The sequence below is a fragment of the Sebastes fasciatus genome, chromosome 20 (genome assembly GCF_043250625.1).
Source record: "Sebastes fasciatus isolate fSebFas1 chromosome 20, fSebFas1.pri, whole genome shotgun sequence".
NCBI lineage: Eukaryota > Metazoa > Chordata > Actinopteri > Perciformes > Sebastidae > Sebastes > Sebastes fasciatus.
In genome coordinates, this window is record NC_133814.1 from 14,165,312 (window position 1) to 14,191,678 (window position 26,367).

General features: G+C 38.0%; 1 protein-coding gene across 1 annotated transcript in view; it reads left to right on the forward strand.

The window, feature by feature from the left end:
- LOC141758003 (alpha-tectorin-like) overlaps positions 1-19,055 on the forward strand; it is a 64,133-nt gene extending 45,078 nt beyond the window's left edge. The window contains exons 5-16 of the mRNA XM_074619009.1: positions 9,851-9,880; positions 11,427-11,542; positions 13,206-13,484; positions 13,583-13,678; positions 13,813-13,977; positions 14,976-15,371; positions 15,489-15,772; positions 15,940-16,217; positions 16,313-16,432; positions 17,095-17,279; positions 17,399-17,559; positions 18,546-19,055. Coding sequence (XP_074475110.1) covers positions 9,851-9,880; positions 11,427-11,542; positions 13,206-13,484; positions 13,583-13,678; positions 13,813-13,977; positions 14,976-15,371; positions 15,489-15,772; positions 15,940-16,217; positions 16,313-16,432; positions 17,095-17,279; positions 17,399-17,559; positions 18,546-18,831 — 2,396 coding nt within the window. The 3' untranslated portion in view covers positions 18,832-19,055. The remainder of the gene's footprint in view (positions 1-9,850; positions 9,881-11,426; positions 11,543-13,205; positions 13,485-13,582; positions 13,679-13,812; positions 13,978-14,975; positions 15,372-15,488; positions 15,773-15,939; positions 16,218-16,312; positions 16,433-17,094; positions 17,280-17,398; positions 17,560-18,545) is intronic.
- The last annotated feature ends 7,312 nt before the right edge of the window (positions 19,056-26,367 follow it).

A 26,367-nucleotide genomic window follows, 5' to 3' on the forward strand; every position in this document is an offset into this window, starting at 1 on the left:
TAGTACATATTTAATAATATAATCCACTCACTCTGTTTCCCTAGTAACACCTGAGGGTTTGCTAATACCTGGAAAAATCATAACCATCCCTTAAGGTTCTTATGTAATGGAAACATTGTTCACTGCTCCAGTAAATAGGACGGATCTTAGCTACAACAACAAAATCAATATCAAAAGTTTCACAAAGAAATGAGAGTACTGTCGGCTGCAGCCTGAAGTAGCGAGTTAACAGCGAATGGAATGTGAGATGATCGCTTATGTGATTGTATCAGTTCAGAGGGGCAGTATAAACTTACTTCTTGCAGCTTGTGTGTTACACTCGCCACCCTGTGGTGTTCAGAGTAACAGGAACTGAAGGACTAACGTTATACTCAGTGTTGTAAATAAGACATTCCATTTTTTTTTATAGCCAGTGCATTCATTTATAACAGTGAATGTCAGTTTCAATGGAACTACTTAGGTGTCCATTATCACGAATTAATGGACACCCCGCAGCCAATCAGAATCGAGTATTCACCCAGACCATGATATAATTCCTGATAATGGACACCTATTCAGTAGTTCTGGTGAAACTGTCAGTGCTCCAAAAGCAGTATGATTGCTGAGCTGCTTTGTGCCTTGTTTTGTGCTGCAGAGCCCTTAAGTGATCAATATCTGTAAGCCAGTCCGACTCAATGCATTAATGAAACCCTGTAATTTTGTCTGTTCTTCTGCAGCATTGCAACCCCGTTCACCACAGAGATCAAAGAGACACTGTAATGCTCACACTTGGACCTCTGGTTGCCATGCTGGGTAAATACAGGATATGTACATTTCTTTTTATCTCTTCATAACATCTATATTCCTATATACAGTATGTTATATAGATAGATTATGGTTTATATTTTGATTGTTCTTAATTATCTATTGAGGTAATATCAACCACTAAGGGACAAAGAAGCAGCATTTGTGCATATTCTAGCTGCTGAGAAATAGAAATAAATGGCTATCGTTCATTCGGTGTCACAGTAGGTTCAACACATCAGTAATAGTTTCAACCAGTCTTGTCCTTACCACATTCTGAGTAGGAGAGTGGTCGGCACTCAACAGCTCTGGGAGACGGACACCCAGTCAGCGGCTGTAGCAACTCAAATTCAGCCAGCACAAAGCCCAGCGCCGTGAGTCACAGCGGGCTGGTGGAGCGCTTGGTCCAACTTGTGTAATGGCAGCAACAGAAAGTTTCCTGTCAGGCTGGGAGTCGGGGCAGTCCCCTGGGATCAGACCCCGGTGCTGAGGTTTGCGTTGGCTAAATTCAAGCTACCTGCTAACTGGAGGTACGTCTCCCGGAGCTGCCGCACGCTCTTCTCCCGGCTGGAGGACGTGGCAAGGGTGTATCAAAACGCACACGGACCATGGATGTATTATTGACAAGCCCTCGGTGCAGTTCTAGTTCTTCGATCTCTGGACTGAGGGCAGACTGGACACTACAGTAACTCACTATCGCCTCTCGACGAACAAGTGGTATTACAAGACAAGACGGGCCTGCGCTAACTGGTTTGCATGATCATGTCAGTAGATATCTATGCAACACAATACATAGACATCTTTGACATAACGTCAACACTGCAACCTCTTCATATGATAATGATAATTCATTTTTTGAACATGATCTTACACAATGCACCTGTAACAGTGTCCGAGAAAAACCCCCAAAAGTAGAACCATAAGACTCCACACACAAACCTCAGGAAGCTCAAGTATGCAAACACACAATGGCTTATTTATCATCTCCGCCACGTCACTGGAACTTATTCAGTCGTATGAGTGAGCGAGTGAATGCGTGCATGGGTGTGCATCTCTAGTGCTGCACCAAACTGCATAATATTGAGTGCTCATTTATGGCTGCATGTTCAAGGACCGAGTGTGGTCGCTGTGGCTCACACTTTCTCAAAACAACTTTTATTAGTTTTTATTTTTAGACCAAAGCTACGGTCTCCCCTCTGTCTTCTGGCCGCGGTTGGGGGGCTGGAGCAGGAAGAGTTGACACTGCTTTGTAAGACGGGCTTCACTAGATATAACTTTGTGGTTTTGGTGCTTCTGTGTACTTTGTGTTGGAGCAGTGTAGCCACACGCGAGCGCGCATGGGACACCGACCTGATTTATGCGTGTAAAAAGTTACAAACAGTACCTTTAACTGAATGATACATATAAATAATAAATTCTGTTGGAGCCAATATGGGTATTTCCTTGACAAAAGACTAGTTTACATCTTGTGGGTATTGGTACGCTAAGATATTAAACAACACAAAACAACAAGCTAGATTCTAAATATTGCACAAGTACGAACACAGCTAAAGAAACTACAATCTATAACTACAGCAAGACGGAAGAAACAAGTGACCTAGGATAACCTAAAGGTATGCACCTCAAGAACACCTTCTAGCGTTCCATTAACCATTTCCCTATTGGTATAGGGCCAATCAGTCACAACAAAAATGATGCATCACACAGAACGGCATGTCCAGCTGGTAGTTTTGGCATTGACAGAATATAAATATTATAGTACCAATTATAAAGTGTGTGCCGCACCTGTGCCACCAGCATCGATGCCACTAATGAGCAGGTTTGCCCTGAAGGATGTTTCTGTGATGACGGTGAAGGTGTGTCCCTCTAGAAAGCTTTAGCTGTCAATATGATGGTTTCTGATATGACATAAATCACATCCTCGTAAATAATGTTTTCAGTTTGAAATGCATTGTTGGGACCCACCATCAAGATGGTGGCAAGAGACCACATGAACTCAGTCACATGATCCTTGACCCATGGACTCAGCTCAGTAACCATTGGCTACTGTAGCATGATGACTCATTCACACGTACTTGTGAAATTCATCCAGGACAAAAGCAAAGGAATGACCTTTCTTCTTTTTCTTCTTCTTCTCCTCAACCCCTGCTGACTGGCAGGAGATGAGGAGATATAAACTCATTAATATCTCACTGAAACAATTTAAAATGTTAATAAAGTAAATAATATTCCTGACATGAAAATACTGAGTGAGATTAGAAAGACTGAAGAACACAGACATCAGTCACTATCGGTCATCAGGGAGGAGATCTCCCTTTGCTGATCCACTACAGGTACTGCTGGTAGAGAGAGGGGGGGCTGCTTTGTCTCAGCCAGCAGATACGTTTACAAGTAAGATGCCAAATGACAAACTAACCTAAACAGTTAGACCACATAACCTACTGCCAGCTATTGTTTTAGCTTGTGTAGCCGAGGGTTGCAGTTGCTCCTATACTTTATGAAGATAATAAATTAATAACACGGTGACCCTGTTCTGTACTTTGTATGTCAAAGGTTTTCCTACAAGTGCCGCTGCAGCACTAATGTACATGCACACACCTCTACACACAACAAACAGCGATATCCGTCTGAGAATAACTAATAATAATTATAATGTTGAATATGAATATTGAATAAAGTTGTTGGATTATTCCTTATGTCATGGGCTATTTTGGGATTTATACATTATTATTACATACTTATATACAGGAATACAAGCACAAAACCCCCCCCAAAAAACGAAGCATTAGAATAATGATTTGGAGGTTGATTGATTGAAGCCTCGAAGCATTCGGTTCAGCCCTAATAGATAACATAATATAAATTAAAAATGTTCAGTATATAATGTACATAGTATATAAACATAGAATTGATTTTAATAGATCAGCCCCATTGTCACTCAGCTATTTGAGTCAGTATCAGCCCGATATCTGATCCGGTATCAGTGCATCCCCCGAAACAACTAATAGCAGCCCCTCGATTGTTGAGATTAACTTTTTCAATAAATTATGCAACATGGATAAAATACAACTGTAAGATAAAGAACAAATCCTGTCTCCTAAAGCAAGACTAAGCCACGATGACATGATGTCTTTATCATCATCAAATCATTATTATACCCCCGCGACAATGTAGTTGGGGGTATATAGCGTTCCGCGTGTCCGTCCTTCCGTCCGTTCGCGTGGCACACTTTCATTTCCGGAGCAGAACTCGGATATTATTTAACTTAGGAACTCCAAATTTGGTATGATGGTCCAGGGTGCCTAAAATTTTTGATAATAACAAGCTAGATTGTGCTCAATAGACTTATTCCATTAGTTCCCAAAGGGCAAAACCTTTGGCCCTACTTTAGTAGGGGTTAAGCAGTGAGTGGGGGTATGTGAGCTATGATCACTTTTGCCTTGTTGGATGTTTGTTTCAATTTGATATGCTAATTGTATTCGCCTGCAGTCAATAACCTCCCACATAGAGTAAACAAAGACAACAAGAGAGAGAAGTCTTGCATATTTTCATTATACTGCACCACTCCTTCATCTGGCACACCATTTCAAACCACTGTCACATTGTTCCAGCCTGGCATTTATGTACCTCAACATTTTAAATCATATGGTTTCTTGGCAAGACACTGTTTTCCTTCTGTACTGTTTGTACTCGTGGTAGGTGAGGCTGTAATTAAAGAGAGGAACTACGCCCATTTCAGTATTCTTACAGTACAGGTTATTCTTATGGTCTAAGACAGTCCAAAAAATATTAGTAAACATGAACAACTCTCTCCCGAATCCAAAAACTAGAGTTCAAAAGATTTGATACTGCATTGATACAATATTCAAGAATATTTTAGCAGCATATACTGTATGTATACATATTTCTTTTAAATGTCCTGTCTCCTTTAAATTACATTATTCTTCTATGAAGAACATTTCAATTATCTAAACTTTTCTTACAATATATCATATGAATTTGTATTTATTTTACTTTATTGTCTTTAAATTTATCATTGTTAAGGGATGCGCTTTTGATTTTGATGACATCTAGATCCTATCGAGTTTTAATGTACTGCATGTAATTCACGTTTTAAATGGACTCACTTTATTAATCATGCTATATAAATAATAATAATAACAATAATAATAATAACTTTGCTTGATCAGTTGACACCTTTTTGAAAATAACTACTAAGATATGAACAGTTCCTCTTCTTTCCCAGTTTTTACTTTGTCACTGTACTTTTGATGTGCATATTCTAAAATCAACCAAATAGGAGAACAATTCTTCACGTTTCAACGGAAACAAAACTGAAACGAAACAACAAGGCCAATTGTTGCTAATTGTATCCAGATTAATAGGGTCATTGTTTCTGAAAATTTTAATTTTTTAAATAAATTTGTCAATGTTGGGAACACTGTTATGACTGTAACAAAGGACGGAGATGTACATCACACTTAGCAATAACAAACTGAGTTGTCGTAGGTTACAAATGAAAATTACAATGAGGTTTGTCAGTGTAAAACAAAAGAACAAAGCAACATTGCACACACACACACACACACACACACACACACCACGTGAGTCAGGGTCCTGGCACCCAAACTACCTCAATATCTATATATAGATAATTCTATACATCTATATACATATAAACATATTGCTATGCATCTTTATCCTGTATATCTATTGCTGTACCTATGTCTATATAAATAGATATAAACAAAGCAATCAAAATATATAATATAGTATATAATGCATACAATAAAGAAAACCCCTAACCTCTCCCGTGCTCTCTGAGACAAGGGGACCTGCCAGTAGCCCTTCATTAGATCAAACTTTCTGACCCCACTCGGTCAATACAATCTTCCATATGTGGAAGTGGAAATGAGTCGGATTTTGTGACATTGCTGACCTTACGGAAGTCTGAACAAAACCTGAGAGTGTTATCGGATTGGGCACAAGTAAGCGAGCTGACGCCCAGCAAGAAGAGGATGGCTCTGCAATACCATTACCAAGCATATACATCCAAATACTTAATTTTCTCTGGATGAACATGATAAAACCTCTGCTTAATGGGTTTACAATCTCCAACATCTACATCGTGCTTCAATAAATGTGTGCGAGTAGGCGTATCACCAAACAGACATGGATGTCGCTTCATCAAGTCTACTAGCTGGCTGCGCTTGAAACCCTCCAAATGGCTCGACAAGCCCTCCAGATCCTGCAGAGATTACAAATTTTTAAGACGACCATAAAGTACTGCTTCATCTGGGACTGACAAATCCTATCCCCTTTGCCCTGCTACAGCATGAAGGGACACAGACACTGACAAACAAGCCGGGTGGGCCCATAACTGCATTTCTGATTGGCTGTAAATATGGACCAAATTTTGCCCTAAATGGAGAACTTGCTCCTGGACACTTCCTGGACTTTATAAGCCTGTACTTGATTCCATTAACACACTCAATAAGGTTATGTGGAGTTTTTTTCTCTTTCCAGTTGTCCTGCAAAAGAGTGAGAACATATGTTCTGTTGTCATATAGGCCAACACTTGAGAGTGGATCATATATTCTCAATAGTTAACATTGAAAATAAATGAATTCAGTGTTGCAAAAACCAAGTTAATATTTAGTTTTTGTTATTTTTACTTAATTATCTCCACCAGGCATAGCCTGAGGAGATTATGTGTTCGGCTGTGTGTAAGTGTGTGTGCATCTATCTGTCCACGGCTAATCTCGCATACTACTGGGCTCACAGGCGTAATATCTTTTGTGCTCATTTATGACTCTATGCTCAAGGACTTCTCATGGTTGCGGTGATTCACACTTTTTGAAAAACTGCTTTCCGTTAATTTATCTCCAGCAGGAGGAGAAGGTAAAGAAGAGAGCGAGTGAGAGAGACAGTCAGTGTGTTGTGTTTGTTCTGCCGGTGGAATTTTGTGTAATTCACTGCGTTGATTGAACTGTTCACTGCACACACAAATGCCATTGTGAAAATAAACACACTAAACTAAGGTGGAGGAAAATAAAAAATAAAATGAAAACCCCTCAGTAAGCTAATGCAACAAATTGGGCTAGCTAACTACACCTAACTAGCTAACTAACTAGAAAGTCAAACTGACAGACAGATAAACAGATTTATCGGTTTGCCGCTGCTCCGACTCAAACAAGCATGAATGCGCCAGTGCAAGCTTGGAGGATGACGTATAACATGCAGCTTCTACTATAGTCATATGTCATATTCCCGTTTTAGCTACAACCTTCTTTCTTTTAACTTTGAGCACAAAATGTGTTATTTGGCAAAAAAAAATTGGCAAACAGTGTAGCTAATCAACTTAGTCAGGAAATGACTCAAATAAATATAAAATATCATTGAAATGCCAAAATACACTGGAGGGTGGCTGAAAATAGCTTTCTAGCAACTTACTCAAAGTACTAAAGCCTTTGGCACTGTGATAATCTACGATGCTCTTGATGCACAGTGGAATGTTTGGTTCGCTTGTTATGAGGAAGCAATAAGATTGTATTCATCCGATACTCCTGTAACTGGTCAAATGACAGATTTATGGGACTGTTCCAGCTTTTTAATATATGAAGCCTTGTTGCAGCACTGCAGTCTCACACAGACATCTCTACAACCAAAGAAGCATATCAACAGGTAATTAATTTATTTTGTATTTAAATGAGATATTATTTTAAGACAGCTTGCTGCATGCTGATAGTATTTCCTTAAAAAGTGGTGCCTTTTTTCCAACTGAATTATAGTAAGAACTTAATTGAGAATTTTAATCATATTGGAGTTAAAAAAACGATTTGCACACTGCACTGACAAAATGCATTTAATTTAAGAAAGCAATGTTTCATTTTCACAGACATCTTCATTTGACACTGTCAATATTCTATTTTTAGCATTATTTCCTCAGACACATAGGTAATGTTTTCGGTCTTGTTTAGCAGTTATTAGGATGTAAATCATATGTTATATGATAACATGCTGAGTCAAACAACAAGTAATTTGTTTTTGGTGCAGATTTGGATTCAGGTGCAGCTCCAGAATTTCTTAACATTACTAACATCGCTTTTTTAACATTTGTGCAATTTTCTGAGAAACTATTGCACTTACAGTATTGTGTACTGTAAGTACAATAGTTTCTGAAAAAAAAAGAATGTTGCTGGATCTGGATAGATATGAATTTAAATCTTAAAAAATCTTTTGCTATTAAAACCATAAAACAGATTTACAGGACTATGCATCCTTGGTGGGGTATGCAGTCTCTGAATGGTTTCTAGCGTTTTTGTTGTCACATTTCTTTGTTGTTTTTTTTTTTTTTATTATTTTGAAATTTAATTAATTCTATTTGGTCAGCAGGTTTGAATATTTGGCTTTGGAGAATGGCGGGTCAAATAATGTTGCCTGTGCTGCTTTTGGGGATGATAAGTAAGTATCTAATTAAATCAAATTAAATTAAGTTGAAGTATAGATAATCTCTTAGTCATTTGCTTTGTTTTACTATACTTAACAAGTAACAGGCTGAAAATTATTTGGGGAGGTACCACACTTTGATACCAGATGCAATAGCTTGCTTTGCTTTGTTATACTTAACAAGTTACATAGTACCGGGCTGAAAATTTGATTAAATTCAATTAAATTAACTTTTACTTCTGTAGATGAATTTATGTAAATTCACTGACTGACATTTGTTAATTGATGTTAGCAGACTCAGATTTTTATCCAATTATATGTATGTGTTTGTTTTCATAGCAACGACGACTGCCATGATTCCGGCGATAAGTAAGTTGAAATTTAAATAATCTTTCAGTCATGTGTTCATACTCTCAACAGGTCAGGCATGCAATCAGTAGCTCAAAGCAGTTTTTACTTCAAGATTATATGTATTTTCCCTGGATTACAGCTAATACCACTGCTGTATGATTGTTTGATTGTTAGTAGCTTTGAACAGAAGATGTTAGCTGCAGTTTATGTCATGCTAAATTTATTTGTCCCTTTTAAGGTTTTGAAATGTATTGAGACTGTAAAATGACAGCACACAGTATAAAATATTATACATGAATTTCTTACTATACTGTTATAATAGTACACAATTTACATCCCATGAAAGTGTTTAGTGTTACAGTGCGTTCATATAGCGCAGTAAAAGCAAAGGGTGTGAACTGGAGGTTGGGGAGGTACCGCACTTTGACACCAGAGGCAGTGGTTTGCTTTGCTTTGTTATACTTAAGAAGTTACATAATACCCGGCTGAAAATTGAATTAAATTAAAATATATTAACTTTTACTTCTGTAGATGCATTTATGTAAATTCACTGACTGACATTTGTTAATTGATGTTAGCAGACTCTGATTTTCATCTAATTATATTTATGTGTTTGTTTTCATAGCTGCAACGACTCCTCAGACTACAAGTGAGTTGAAATTTAAATAATCTTTTAGTCATTTGTTCATACTCTTAACAGGTCAGTCTTACAATCAGTAGCTCAAAGCAGTTTTATACTTCAAGAGTATACCTATTTCCTCTGGATTACAGTTTATACCACTGCTGTATGATTGTTTGTTAGCAGGAATGAGTAACTTTGAATAGAAGATGTTAGCTGCAGCTTATGTCAAGTTAAATTTCAAGTTATTTGTCCCTTTTTAGGGTTTGAAATATATAGTGACTATAAAATGACAGCACACAGTATAAAGTATTATACATGAATTTATTATTAAAACTGTTATAGTAGTACACAATTTACATCCCATGAGAGTGTTTAGTGTTACAGTGCGTTCATACAGCACAGCAAAAGCAAAGGCTGTGAACTAGAGGTTGGGGAGGTACTGCACTTTGCCAACAGAGGCAGTGGTTTGCTTTGCTTTGTTATACTTAACAAGTTACATAATACCAGGCTGAAAATTGAAATAAATTAAATTTATATTAACTTTTACTTCTGTAGATGCATTTATGTAAATTTAATGACATTTGTTAATTGATGTTAGCGGACTCTGATTTTTATCCAATTATATTTATGTGTTTGTTTTCATAGTTCCGACGACTACTGTGATTACGGTGACAAGTAAGTTGAAGGTTAAATAATCTTTTAGTCATCTGTTTATACAGTAGCTCAAAGCAGTTTGTACTTCAAGATTATACATATTTCCTCTGGATTACAGCTGATACCACTGCTGTATGATTGTTTGATTGTTAGCAGGAATAAGAAGTTTTGAACAGAAGATGTTAGCTGCAGTTTATGTCAAGCTAAATTTCAAGTTATTTGTCCCTTTTAAGGTTTTGAAATATATAGTGACGATAGAATGACAGCACACAGTATACAGTATTGTACATGAATGTATTACTATACATTTACTTTATACATTACCAGAGGCAATGGTTTGCTTTGCTTTGTTATACTTAACAAGTTACATAATACCAGGTTGACAAATAGCTGACATTTTGACTTCAAATGTCCCACTAAGCAAAGCCAGTGAGCCTTTGAGAAAATGCTGTCTTTTCTAATGTTTTCAATGACATCTGTTCTATTCCTGCTATGACATACCAAAACGTTTAATGTGAAAAAGGTGTATTCTGTTTGGTCGGTATATTGGATTTAAAGGTCACCTATTATGCAAAATGCACTGTTCCATGTCTTTTAAACATCAATATCTGTCCCCAGTGTGTCTACAGGTCACCATAGTGTCGTAAAAGACCATCCTTTCTCTTTTTCTCCCGCTCCGTTTGTCCGGAAATGGGTGTCGAAAATCACTTTGCAGCTTTTCCTTTCTCTTCTGACGTCATTAGAGAATTGCAAGCCATGGGTTGGTTGAACCAGAGAACGCGCAGCTAGGTGACCCCGCCCCACAGCGCGTCACTCTGTGTAATCCACAACCGAACTTGACCAAAGTAGCCCCTACTGTTAGTCTCCAAGAACCAGCAGAACAGGCTTCATGTACTCCCATCATCTAAATATAACATGTTCTTTCACAAAGGCTTTATGTAATTACACTGTTTAAACAGCTGATATTTATATATTATATATATTTGATGTCATGCATGTAGAAGAGTACAGTAGTTTACAGTAGAAGTTTCTGGTTTATAAACTTTAAAGTGGTTTTATAAACTTTTCCTAGCTGCTTCCCCCTCCCTGCAGAGCTACAGGTAGCTCTCTCCCTCTCTGTGAGGGGAGGGCGAGAGAGTGCTGTGTTGTTGAGGACGTTTGATTGACAGAAACGCTGACCAATCAGAGCAGAGTGGGAGGAGACAGGCTCTGAATCAGCCTCTGTCAAACAGAGCCTCTGAGCTGGTATATTCAGGCTGACAGTATGAGAAGAATAAAGGGTTTTGTTGAACATTGCAGCATGTAAACATGTTCTAGTGCAACATTAAAATACATCTATGAACCTGGAAATGAGCATAATATGAGAACTTTAAAGAATCCACAAAAACACAAATAATGCATAAAGCATATTTTGAATACAGGATTAAACATGGATATGATTGGTTAGGTTTGATAATCTGGAAATGATAAAACACTGTGCAACCTTTGCCAATATGGCATTTGCCAATAACACCAATATGGGCATTCCATCTTTTCTTAAAAATGTGGCGTCTTTTGTTCTTTCTAGGACCCCTCTACCCCATTGAGGGAACCAGAAACCCTACCCAACTTGATGGAAGTTCTCCTCGAATTCCCCTGCAACGACCCTTTGTGTATTTCGGACGGACTTATAATCAGATTTATGTATGTAAAAATAGTATTAGCATTTACTAAATCCATTTATTTTATTTAATGAATAAATAAGAATATTGCAATATTTTATGAAACTAATAATACTTTGTTTAGCTTATACCTAAACAGTAACACTTTATAATAACTATCATTTATAAATGGTAAATTGATAGTTTATTAAAATTTAGTTAATAGTTACTATACTGTTAACAAACCATGAAATGATAATTAATAATGTTTACTCATTATTAGAAATGCTATAATGTGTTAGTTTAAAAGTTTATTATTGTACACATTATAAACTTTTATATACTATATTAAGTATTTGTTAATGATTACGAAAGGATTTGTGAACCTTTCAGAAATTATTCTAAACAACTACAAACATTACATAGATAGATAGATCAGATATTTGTAATACTTTTTTAATGGTTAATAATTGATTTGTAAACCATCTATACACATGATTTGGATGGCTTTTATAAAGTTGCAACTAATTGTTATATCTTGTTAAAGGGACTATTTGTAACTTTCAGAAATGCTTGTTAACAGCGACACCTGTGGCCGTGAAATCAACGAAAGCCAGCGTTGGGCTCGCGCTTGCTTGCTCTAAATAGACATGAATGAGCATCGCTCAAAACAGTGAGGAGACACATGTCAGCTAAAACCACAATATCACTCTATATTTCACCTGCTTGGCAGTAATGTTAGCTGACCAGACGAAGGTCTCTCCATGAACATGATTTAGATCTGATCCTAGTGTTGGCTTTTCCTGCCTCAGCGCAGGCTGAGGCAGCGGGGCTCTGCAGCGAGTCTCCCTGCTCTCTCCGCCCGCAGCCGGAGAGAGCAGGGAGACACCGGCACCGGTCGGTAAAGAGACAACAACGTAACTCGTTGCAGAGCTTCGTCACTTCAGAAGACACGGGAAACCTCTGTTGGTCTGGCGGAGCTGCAGCATTTATTTCTGCCCAAACGTCCACTGTACATTCACTAGATATTCTCAGAGCTAAACTAACTCTTCTGCAGTGTGGAGTGAGCGCGCGTTCACGTCTAGACGTGGAGCGAGCTGAGCGAGAACGCGCGCGCTGTCTGAGTGAAGGCGAGCGCGAGCGCGAGCGCGCATGTGTCCCGACCCGGTTCATTTATACGCTTAAAAAAGTTACAAACAGTCCCTTTAAATGGTTAATAAATGCTTTGTAAAGCATCTAAAACCATTATCTAATTAGACAGTTAATACTATCTATGTAATGTTTATAGGTGTTTTACAAACAATTTCTTAAAATTTTAGAAATCATTTGGTAATAATTAACAAATACTTAATATAGTACATAAAATGTTATAATGTGTACCACAATAAACTGTTGATAAATACTTTAATAATGCGATCCGAATGTAATTGTTATCGTCTCCTATTAGCTATAATACAATATATGATTTATAAATTTATTATTTCACATTTTTTTCACAAACTAATGACTAAATAACATAAATTATAGCATAACTAATAATTGGTAAACATTATTGATTGTCATTTAATTGTTTGTTAACAGTAAAATAACTATTACAAAGTTTAATTAACTATCAATTTACCATTTATAAATGATGTTTATTATGAAGTGTTACCATGCGTACTAATTCTTTTTTTTCTAGTAAGAACTTGTTTTCTTGTTTCCAGGTGAACAACAATGGACACCTCACCTTTAACAGTTCTTGGTATAGTTACATAGCTGAAAGGATTCCAGTGCGTGGATCCAGAGACTTCATCGCTCCATTCTGGACAGATTTTGACCACAGAGTAACTGGTCAGGTCATCTACAACCAATACACCAGTGGTAGTATCCTCGGACAAGCTACAGAAGACATTAATCGTTACTTCCCAGCGTTGAACTTCAGGGCCAACTGGGTCTTTGTTGCAACATGGTATCAGGTGGCTTACTATCCATTCACTGGAACAGTAAGTCATCTTGTTTTAAATGAGGAAACACATATGATGTGTATTTTACCTATTACTTTGTGTATTTACTATAATAACCACATGTAAATTTTTTTCAGCAAACAACGGTCCAAGCAGTCTTGATCTCTGGTGGCCAGTACTCATTTGTGCTGATGAATTATGGGATAATAGCCTTTACAACTCACGGTGTACAGGTTAGAGCCATTAAAATTATATGCATATACAATGTAAAAAGTTGCCATGCCTTATTTAAATCTGAATGTAGTAATGGAAATGCACAAAAACAAAAAGATTTAACTACTTTTATCTATTTGACATCTATTTCCAGGCTGGATATGACACAGAAAACTCCACTCACCATTTCTCCATCCCTGGATCATTCTCTGACACTGCAACAGGCATTAATTCAACTTTCCCCCTGAGCAGCAATGTCAATGTAACCGGTCGCTGGGCTTTCCGGTTAGACGGAGGATTAAGAAACTGCACTTTCAAGGTTTTTTAATAATTCATCTGATTGTCTCAATGATTTCAGTCTTTGTACATATAACCATTTCCCTTTGATCAAGGGTCTACCCACCTCTGTCAACCATCAACATTAGTGTGCTTAACAAAGAAACTATCCTAAAACTTGCCTAAAATTGTCAAGTAACAAGTTATTTTGCAATACTGTAGAGAGAAGACCAAAACAACACTACAATAGTGGCTCTGTTTATCATCAGATTACTTTAAACTGGAAGAACGATTTGCTACTTTATTGTGCGACATGTATTGTGTGTAAAAACTGGTATTTTTTACCTTGACCCACCAACTGTGGTAGCAGCTGCCACACTTATAAGTGTCAGAATACTGCTGACTGTAGCCTCAGATTGTGCTTTTCACACCTTAAATACACAAAATTAACCCTATTTACATCTACTCTCCCCATGACACCTCCATTTTGTCCTGATTTTCTCTTATTAACACCATTTGTCCATTGTTTTTTTCTATTGTTTTTTCTATTTTATTACCTAATATTGTTATATACCGTCAATGTGTGTTACTGTACAATATGGCATGTGTTTATGAATGTGTTGCATATGTTTACAAAGAAAATGAAATGGACAATAGCATTTAAGATAAGTCAGACAAGGAAAGGGGAAACACACATCTCTGGTTCTTACCTTGTGCTCCAGTCTATTGCTAAAAGGAGATTTTTGACTATTGAATTTCAGGAAACATTTTAGCAAAGCTGCAAGCAACAAGATTGAGTGATAACTTGGTAGAAAACAATGAAAATCGTGTTCCAAGCAGTGTAGCTATATCGTTTTACAGTAAAAAAAAAAAAAAAAAATTAGCAAATCACATGACTACAATTTAGTGTGTGATAAGCTACACACAGAACAATGACAATTTCATTATCCAAGTCCACTCAGCAGCCATTTTGTGTTATTAATGTAGCACATGCTAAATTTTAATCATTTTTTATGCATGTCTTTGTCTCACCTTTTGCAGGCTGGTGAGTCCTTCTGGACAGACGATTGCGCCAAGTACTGTGAATGCCATGGTCCCAATGACCTGCGCTGTTATGCTGCATCTTGCACCCCTACACAAGAGTGCACCATCAGAAACGGCCAGCTGGGCTGTTTTGATCCAATGTCTACTTGCACTGCATGGGGGGACCCACATTACATCACCTTTGATGGGGCAGTGGCTCATTTCCAGGGCACATGCTCTTACATCATTACTGAGAGTGTGAACCACGGCCCCAATGAAACACAGTTTCAGGTAGTAGCCACCAATAGTCACCGTGGCAACAACCGCGTGTCGTTTGTGTCAGCAGTGGATATATACCTCTCAAATCAAAGAGAGAGTGTGCATATCAGGATTGGACCCAACAATATAGTAAAGGTAAACCATTTATTACTTGAAGATGAACAACTTTCTAAATCGGTTTGGTGTAAACATACGTAACGACAAGTGCCTCCTCACCCTTCTTTATCTTTCTATAATCTTTCATCCTACCAGGTGAATGGAAGTGCCGTGTCTCTTCCCACAACTGCAGGAACCTTAGCTCAGGTGGTCAGACAGGGAGGCTACATAGTGGTCGATGCCATTAACTTGGTAGTCCACTTTGATGCCCGTAGTACTTTACTGGTCAGAGTACACTATCACTGTCAAAATAGAGTCACCGGGATGTGTGGAAACCTCAACAGTGATCCTGCAGATGACAAAGTCTTGCCCAATGGCACATTGGCACAAAATGACAATCACTTTGGACACAGCTGGATTTCACCCACAAGCCAACCAGGGTGAGCTGAACTTGTAGGGTATTCCACGCACAAAGTGGCGTCAAAATATCATCAGTTAACAATCTTTCACTACATAAAGAAACAACAACACACTTATTACAGAAACATATGTTGTGGCAAAATAAACAAAGTGAGCCCAAGTATTAAACGTATAATGTCTTTTCTAGATGTGGATCCACCGATGATGTGATTGGTGATGGACTGGACAACTGTCGATTTAGGGCAGAATACTCTCAGCTCTGTAGCGTCATCACCAACAGTAGCGGCCCATTCAGTGCCTGTCACCCGCACTCTGATCCTCAGCCATTCTTCAGTTCCTGTGTCTACGATCTCTGCCTCTACACTAAAGCCAATGGCATACTGTGTTCTGATGTCGCAGCCTATGAGAAAACCTGCTCTGTTTTGGGATTAAACATCTCTGATTGGCGCTCTGCTTTGTATTGTCGTAAGTTTGCATTAGACCATCGGTATCTTCTCTCTTACCTGTTTTGTTTCTCTTTCATTACTCCTTGTCTCATCATTTCCCCACTATTTCCATAGCTGAGTCAGACCCCTGTGACCAGCTGGACTGCGCAGAGCATGAGTGGTGTGGTGAGAAGGACGGTGTGTACGGCTGCTTCTGTGATGAGCACCACCATCGGCCCAACAATATGAGCTACGGTGAGGGCAGCTCCTCTTAAAGCACTGCTTTGTTTTTAGATCACAGAAGTGACATGTGTAAGATGAGTAGTAGACATTGCTACATAGTACAATGGCATTGTTCGTGAAACATTAAGAGAGCATGGAACAATACGATCCACTCAGGTTTCGGTTTATCATAGTTCTTCTGCTAAAAACAGGTAGAATTTAGCTATGACTCCCAAAGTGCATTTCAGCAAAAAATATCAAATCCCAACCTTAAAATTCTGTTCATGCACCGCTGATGGCCAGTGGAAGCTAAAGACTACGGTGTTGAAAAAAGTGATTCTGCAATCTGCAGCTTCCGGGCCAATTTTGAATGCTTTCAGGCGCCCCTGACTGGCAACAACAATCGCTGTCAAGGCTCATGGGTATTGTAGTAATGTGAACCATCAACGATTCAAAAATGACGGACAAAACATGATTTCTCAGAAAAAATGTTAAAATTATTTAAACTGGTGATTCAATATAAATCTATAGGATTGTTACAACATCTGTGAGAGTCAACTATTCTCTATGGGTTTGTCACTATGAGCAACACCTACATATATAGTAGTCATTTGATCCATTAGTAATCTAAAAATATTGATGAGTGCAGCTTTAACCATGAGACCATGTCTTTTATTTCTATCTCTCTCTCATAGACTCGTCCATCAGTTGTAACAATAGTTCAGGCACCATGTCCGTGTCGCGCTGCCAGCTGTTTGAAGCTGGCTTCCACCCCGGCGCCCTCCACCTCCAAGATCACTCCTGCAACGGGACTGTTGAGGACGGACGACTGGTGTTCCACTTTAACAATGAGGACAAGCTGTGTGGGACAACTCTCAGGGTACAGCCCATAGACTATAATGGAATCAACACAGACTGAAGAAGATTTTAGATGTAAATGCTGTCCTTAACACGTATTACAACAAATAACTTATACCATTTTGTCATTTAAATTTTAAGAGCAATGGAACCCATTTCACCTATGCGAACGTGATCCAGGGCGACGTGGACACTCATGGAAGTCCAATCAGCCGCGAGAGAAACATTCATCTGCGTTTTTGCTGTGAATACCCTCTTTGGCAGGCCCTGTCTATGGATGTGGGCATCAACCCCGTAGAGAGGTGACAATACTATCTAATCTGCATGTTTTATTGACTTAAGTCTGTCTGTCCGTCCTTTTTTATAGTGAACATCTGTCTATAGCAGTGGTGGAATGTAACTAAGTACATTCACGCAAGTACTGTGTTTAAAGCGGCAGTGGGTAGAAATGGAGCAAGTATGATTAAAAAAAGTTGTTTTTATAAAACGATCTGGCCAAAGTCTCCCGTCATGGGCTAAATTTAAATTTTTTTGAAAACAGAGCCATAAGGAGGTGCAGAAGTCTAGTTATCTCTCAGAACACTTGAATCACAATATGCTGAAAGGTTATTATGGAATTTTTACCCAATGATGCCAAAAATATACTGCCCACTGCCACTTTAATCCTTAATGAAAATAATCATTAGTTGCAGTCCGATACAAATGAGCTACAGTAAACAGTAAAGTCCTGCTTCTAAATGAATGCATAAGAAATAATAATCTAATGATAATATAGTCAGAGGGGGCATTTTCTGCACTGAGTACTTTTATTTTTTATACTTTAAGTAAATTTTTCTGATTATACTTATATACTTAAGTAACATGTACAATTCAGGACTTTTACTGGTAAAAGAGTAATTTTACAGTGCTGTATTAGCACTTTTACTTCATTAAAGGATTTGAATACTCTCTCCACCCGTTCCACCCTTTACGTATTCAATTAAAAATTAAATTTTTAACAGTGCTACATCTGCACCTCTGACCTTTTTTGAGTACTTATCTTCTGTGACAGTGGTGCTCTATGATGATGGTAATTACAAAGATTGAAAATAGGTGCCCGTGGTTGTTAGAAATTTTGTGTAACTGCCCACTACCCGCAATTTGCACCATCACAAATTAACTTACCATTTAAACCAACAATACAAAGTAAACTTAAAAGACATCCAGCAAGACTTTGTTGCCAAATACCTGCCAGTGACTTGTTCCTTCTCAAGTGTAGTAACATTATGTGTTGTTGTTGTTTTCGTAGCATTGTGAGGAAGAAGCTTCCATCAGGCCGAGGACGGTGTTATGTGAGGATGATCCCCTACCAGGACTCTGGCTTCCGCTACCCGATGACCACTAATATGAACATAGACATGGAAATCGACCAGAGGTTGTATGTGGAGTTACGCACAGAAGGAGTCGACGGAAGGCAGATATCTACCGTTGTGGAATCTTGTTGGGCCACGCCGAGCAACGTCACCAGCTCCCCCGTCCGCTGGGATCTCATCACAGAAATGCAAAAGAGCTATTGCAACTTTATCTTATCTTAGCAGGCTGATCACTGGTTCTTAATTGCCAATGTCTGAAAACTTTATAGTCCGTCTGTTCACATTGTCTCTTCTACCTTCTTCTAGGTGTCCTAATCCAGCAGATACTACAGTAGAGATAGTTCAGAATGGCGTCTCCACTGTGTCCCGATTCTCCTTCAGGATGTTCACCTTTACCAACTTTACATCCATCTACCTTCACTGCCACATCAGTCTGTGTCTTAAGGCACACAACAACTGCACACCTGTATGTACTACTGTGTTAGTGTGAGTTTAGATAGATTATCAACAGGTGCATCAACAGAAGCCTCTAATGTTGTTGTTTTCCTGCAGCACTGCTTCCCAGATCACCACCACCGAGGTAGGAGGGACATATCCCTCCATGGATTTGAACAGATCTCACTAGGACCACTAATCCTGCCACAACATCATTTAGGTAAAGATCTCTTATCTTCTCATACCTTTTGAATTTTTGACGACAGCAAGCTTGATGAATTAATTTTATGTAAACTATGGTTCATCTATTGCAGTCAGAGTGGTGAGATCGATGAGTGCTGCAGGCCAGGTGACCCCACTGCTGACCCCACTGGTGACCCTGCTAGTTGGTTTGCTGACAGCAATAACTCTGGTCTACATCTAAGACAATCCATATTCTAAAATCACTCAAGCTTTTGGATTGAATTTCTGTTTGGGAGGCCTCATCATTGTTGTGTTGTGTGACTTGTGTTTGGTAGTTAGATGAAAAAGTATGAGTAATTATTTATTTACAACAGTAGGTGGCGGCAATGTGCAGCATACATAAGTTGGATGTTTGAGTGTATTAGGTCCCTGCCCTTAAGAACCAGAAGGGCCACATCTAGTTTTGTTCCTACCTTCATCCGTACACAAAGACGCCAGCATTACTGCACTGTTACACCTACTGCCCCCGGCTCTTACTCCATGTTTTTATCATTAGCTTTTGTACGTGACTTAGTTAGTATTTTTTTATATATATGTTTTATATGTTTTTACATGTTGCATTTGTTCACTACACAAATCACTGAAAATAAAGTAATTTGAATTGACTTGAGTCATTAGTTTCTTTTGTGGTGGTTCTTATCATTAAATCTCTATCATATCAGAATTAGGGCTGTCAAACTCTTAAAATATTTAATCGCGATTAATCGCATGATTATCCGTAGTTAATCGCGATTAATTAAATTGCAAATTAATCGCACATTTTTTATCTGTTTAAAATGTATCTTTAAGGGAGATTATTCAAGTATTTAATACTCTTAACATGGGAGTGGGCAAATATGCTTGCTTTATTCAAATGTATGTATATATCTATTATTGGGAATGAATTAACATAAAACAATGACAAATATTGTCCAGAAACCCTCACAGGTACTGCGTTTAGCATACAAAATATGCTCAAATCATAACATGGCAAACTGCAGCCCAACAGGCAACAACATCTGTCAGTGTGTCAGTGTGCTGACTTGACTATGACTTGCCCCAAACTGCATGTGATTATTATAAAGTGGGCATGTCTGTTAAGGGGAGACTCGTGGGTATCCATAGAACCTATTTTCATTCACATATCTTGAGGTCAGAGGTCAAGGGACTCCTTTGAAAATGGCCATGGCAGTTATTCCTCACCAAAATTTAATGTAAGTTTGGAACGTTTTTTAGCCTTCTTCACGACAAGCTAGTATGACATGGTTGGTACCAATGATTTCCTCAGGTTTTCTAGTTTCATATGATGCCAGGATCTTCACTCGAGCCTTTAAACTGAGACATATTTACAAATGTGGCGTATGTTTTTTCTTGTTTTTTTACTGAAACACTCTTGCTTCATTGATTTACATTGATTTTCCTACTATAAGCAGTTTCATTTTTGGAAGAAATTTGCAAACTCTCTCCTTCTCTCTCTCTCTGCCTTTACTTTTGGTATTTTACTGCTGGCTAATTTACTTTAAATTAGCCAGTAGAGTATCCAGGAATTTACTTTTTTTTCACCAGCTTGATATCATCATTATTATAACATCATCAGTTTTGGGTGAAAGATTATTAAATGATTATAAAGCAAAAGTGACCAGTTTTGTGAATTTGTTTAATAAGAGAAAAAACTGATAATACAAACAAAGTTCATAACTACAGACCACAGTGTTTGCTCAGGCTATTAGTCTGACTGTTAACATGTTTAAGCCAAGACACCCCAGGCAAAAAAATAATTTTTTTTTGCTTCCATAAAATGCCCTCTTTCAGACTAGTGGAAAGAAAACATCTAAAATACACATTTAGGTGTTTATTTTACTACTTGTTATATTTGTATCTGTAGATTTCTCCTAAATTGACCACAAGTTAGTATTACAGTAGATAATTCTTCAATTGCATATTTAAACAAAGATTTCAGAAAATGTGTAATACAAAAAATAATTTTCTTAATGTCAGTAATCAAATGGGGAACTTTAATGGTGATATCTATTAGTTAATTGTATGGAGATCTGCAATAGATACCTTTAAAGGCCGTTTGAAAATTTTTATTTTTTTTTAATACTCATATCCAGAAATCTCCACTTCAGTAGCACTTACATTCACCAAACGTTCCAGTTTGATTCCTATCTATATTCTGAAGGTTTTTACAGTTTTTCTTTTAAAGGCTGTTTTATGGAGTGATGAAAAGAGATATCCAAATTTCCTCTGTAAAAACCTTTGACTCTAATATATCAACAAATTGAAACAAGTATTTTTAACCTGGCTTCATCTAATGTTCAGCTTTCTGTTTTGGAAATGTATGCAAATTAGCACATATTTAATAAGATAATGCCTCATTTGCATATTCAAACAACATTTAAGAAAACTTGTATTATTTAGTAGATGCAAGAAGAGATAAGTTGCTTCTCAGAGTAGCACGCACCAATCTCGCTACAACCCTATTAACCTGTAGTGTCTCACCTTAAATTAGAGATGCCCTGTTCAAATTTGTGGCACTTAATTCCTGATTATGGTCACCTCGAAAGGCATTAAACTGCTTATACCATGGTCACTTGCCAAAGAAAAAAATAATTAAGACCATTCATCTATATTTTAATGCGTTTTGGAACCAAAATCTAAAGTTTTTCACAATCCACTCACTCCGTTTCCCTTGTAACACCTGAGGGTTTGCTAATACCTGGAAAAATCACAACCATCCCTTAAGGTTCTTATGTAATCTAAACATTGTTCACTGCTCCAGTGAATAGGACGGACTACAACAACAACAACAGGAGATATTTCTAGTCCGCTCAGCTCATAGAACTCTTTGGCACAGCTACGAGCCAGAAAGCGAATGATATGCTAGCAATAATATTGTTTCATTCAAAGTCAATAACATTGCGTACAGTTGAAAAACAGCAAATATAATTTTTACAGTATATTTAACAAGACTAACTAGCTATCCAGCCATGTCAATGTCTCAAAATCAATATCAAAAGTTTCACAAAGAAATGAGAGTTCTGTCGGCCGCAGCCTGAAGTAGCGAGTTAACAGTGAATGGAATGCGAGATGATCGCTTATGTGATTGTATCAGTTGAGAGGGGCAGTGTAAACTTACCTCTTGCAGCCTGTGTGTTACACTCGCCACCCTGTGGTGTTCAGAGGATGAGGAATTGAAGGACTAACGTTACACTCAGTGTTGTAAATAAGACATTCCGATTTTTTTTATAGCCAGCGCATTCATTTATAAAAGTGAATCGTCAGTGTAGCGTTTAACCGCTCCACAGGTAATTAAATAATTGCTCTCTTAAATTAGAAAAGAAGAGAATAGAGGAAAATATTTTTAATATAAATTGATCAGTCTCAATCTGAAGTGTAAATTCTGAATTCATTGATCTAAGCTTCCAGTCTGATCTCATCAAAGTGGAAGCTCATCAAATCCTATGTGTGTTTTTATTGTTGTTCATTCGTCATAAATGAACAATTAATAAAATCTGTGAGCAAGCAAACTCTAATGATTATTTCATTATGTTGGTCATTCAGTTAGTAAATGAGTGGTTAGTATTTTTGGATAGTATTTATTAGAACACAGACGATTATTAGGGAGCAATCACTCTGAACAGTAATCAAACAGAAGCTGCAATTAGCAATCACACTTATATTAAGAACATGGGCATTTATCTGAATGCGATTCAGTCATGCAATCTTTGAAGCAAGTCAGGAGAAAGGGACAAAATCGTAGCTGTAATTAGGTCTGGAGTTTGTTGTTAAAATTGAAATTTAAAGTAAAACAGGCTTAAAAAGGGATTTGATTTGAAAATATACCAAAAATATAGACCACTAATTAAATTTCAAATGCAAACAGTGTTGACATTCCAAAGTGGGATCATGCAGGAGGTTGAGTTAATATGGATTCAACTCAATACTCAACAGTAGTTAGCATTTGCAAAGAGAAAAAGTTTGAATATTCAATCCCCAAGTTTCGTTACGCAAATTGTCCACCAGTTGGAGCCAAAGGGCAAATTCCAATCCACAAACTCAATTAAGCAAATCGGCCACCAGGTGGAGCCACAGCACATTTCAGTCCTCAAAGTCAGTTACGCAAGTCGCCCACCAGGTGGAGCCACAGTCAGATAAGCAAATTGCCCACCAGATGGAGCCACAGTCAGTTAAGCAAATTGTCCACCAGGTGGAGCCACAGTTAGTTAAGCAAATCGCCCACCAAATGGAGCCACAGTCAGTTAAGCAAATCGTCCACCAGATGGAGACAGAGGGCTCGCTCTTGTAAACAAGGGAGGAGCTCTGGATGACTGTCTCCAAGCAACCCCCAACGAGGGCTTCAAACTCACATGGGACTCAGTTGGCCTTTTGACACAGAACAGGGATGTTCTCCCTGCAAAAAGGCTTTTGACGAAGCCTATTTTAAAGAGGCACAGTGGCCCAAAAACTCTCCACCGTTGGAGCAAGATTTACAACAAAGGTCCTCTTCGGGACTTGCAAAGTACATCAAAGCACTTAATCTCTCTGCATCAAACCACAAGGGCACTTTTACTGTTTTGCGACAGTTAAACAAGCAGAGTTTAAATCCTCTCTCCCACACGGGGTAGTGTCTAGCGGCAAGATAGCTAGTCTCAGCCGGCTAAATGTAGAGCTTCTTAGACGCAGATATGGAACGCTGATTAAGCTTATTCCACTAATCTCAGGGACAGATTCCAGACGCTCTACCGGAAAACGCAGGCTGTCGGCAATTCTGTCAAAGCCTCATCAAAATAAGTGTATCAATACACTTTCTGCATGCAATTTCACCAATAGCTCCTGGCTAATTAGTAACACTGTAATTTTCTTCTGTCAATGAAGTCTCTGCATTTTACAACCGGGCGTCCCCGCTGTAAATTCAACTTTACAATTTAAACGCTGAGCTCAAATCATAAATTCGCAGGCAAATGTAATAATCAATAAGAAATGTGAAAGCTCACACGCACATCCAGTAACAAGCAGAAAGTCAATTCGCAGCATTAAAGATTGTCAGGTTGACAGCAAGATAAGAATTAAGTTTCTAAAGTTAGGTGAAGTTTGATTAAACCTATTTCTTTCAACGGGGATATATTCAATGTTTCACAATATCAGCAGAAAATGTCTGTATTATTTCATGAGCAAACACTTTGATTTGAATTTTCGCCTCACACGGGGCACCAAATATATTTGTAGCGTTTAACCGCTCCACATGTAATTAAATAATTGCTCTCGTAAATTAGAAAAGAAAAATGGGGCACCACCTCTGTTTATAGAGAATAGAGGAAACTTTTTTTTAATATAAGTATTGATCAGTCTCAATCTGAAGTGTAAATTCTGAATTCATTGAGCTAAGCTTCCACTCTGAAATACACACACACAGACCCGACGTAGTGATGAAGTGAAAATATTCATTTATCATTAACCGTGATTATTGAATAAATGAAGTGATGAATGAATGAAATGAAAATTCAATGACACAAGCAACTGATTGGAACTTTTAGTGTTGAGGGAAAGTCTTTTTTTACTTTCTCTCTAGAAGCTATACAAATTGCAATTGGTAATTTAGAAGATTAAGAGATTTAGAAAAAAGTCAGACAAACATCTCTTGATCAAAAGCCATCTGGATACTCTTACTTCTCGCTGCCGTTGGTTCCGGTGGGGCCAAGTGGTTTTCTTTGCACACTTTCTGTGCGGATCTCCTCCTGCCAGTTCAATGGAGAGGAGACCTCAGCCTACTCAGCCATCTGATACCAAAGCTTGGAAGTCTTTCTTGTCATAACAGTGACAGTTGGATCTTTGAGTCCACTGGCTGATAGTTCGTCAAAAAATACAAAAGCTTGAGGTCAGACGATCTTCTGAAAGTTTTGAGAATTTATCTATTTCGCTGATAAAACTTGAAATGCCGGTCGGATATTTTTATCATTTAAATCACGCAAGATAAACAAAAGATCTTTAAAAATTCTGCCCTTTAGAAGTCACTTGACTAAGAAAAATTAACATGAGTAGAAAATAAACACACAATGGAAATGTGTGTATTCAACGGAGAAATTTGGAGGAGTTGTCTCCCCCCACTTCTTCTGGAGCAAAAACTTCTGCAGCGAACTGCTGAAGCGATCTTCTGAAAGTTTGTGTCATCTTTTCTTTAACCCCCCTCACGGAGGTAGAGGAGGGAGGGGGTCGAAGCCCTCTCATTCAGCAACTCAATTTCTATTACTGAATAAATCTTACACGCGCAAAATCTGAATTCCCTCCTCACTAATTTTAGAGTTCCTTACTTTGCACGAAACAGACACATATCAAAAAGCTATATAACCACTAATATTCTGATCAAACATTAGTATCAAAATTGTCAAAATTGAATTCTAAGTCAAGTGATTACTCATTCTCAACAACTTTAAACTCAAGATATTACATCTATTGATCATCAATGATAAAAGCATTAAAAATATATTACAATACTATTAATGATAATACAACAAAGAAGTCAATACTTAGTCTAACACATGATGACTTTTTAACAAATTAATTATTGGTCAACATACAATGTGCACATTACCACAGATGAAAACTAGGTGTCTATGTTGCTCCATCGCAGATTCATAGTTGAGGAGGGGGTTAATTTGGTAAATGGGAAAGGGTAACGAGAAACAGAACCATATGACTCTGTGTCAAAAGACAAAAACCTCAGGAAGCTCAAGTATGCAAACACACAATGGCTTAATTATCATCTCCGCTAGGAGATAATGAGATCGGCCGTGTGTGTGCGTCAGTGTGCGAGTGTGTGCGTGTGTGAGTGAGTGCATGGGTGTGCATATCTAGTGCTGAACCAAACTGCATAATAATTTGAGTGCTCATTTATGGCTGCATGTTAGAGGACCTCGCGTGGTCACTGTGGCTCACACTTTCTCAAAACAACTTTTATTTCCTGTTTGATACTGCCATTGATTGATTGCTGACTCCTCACTCGCTACAAGTGATCATACAGCTGAGTGCACTGTTCACACCGAAGTATTCTCAAGCGACAGCCGGGCCGGTCTCAAGGCACCCCGCCAGCAGCTCCGTCAC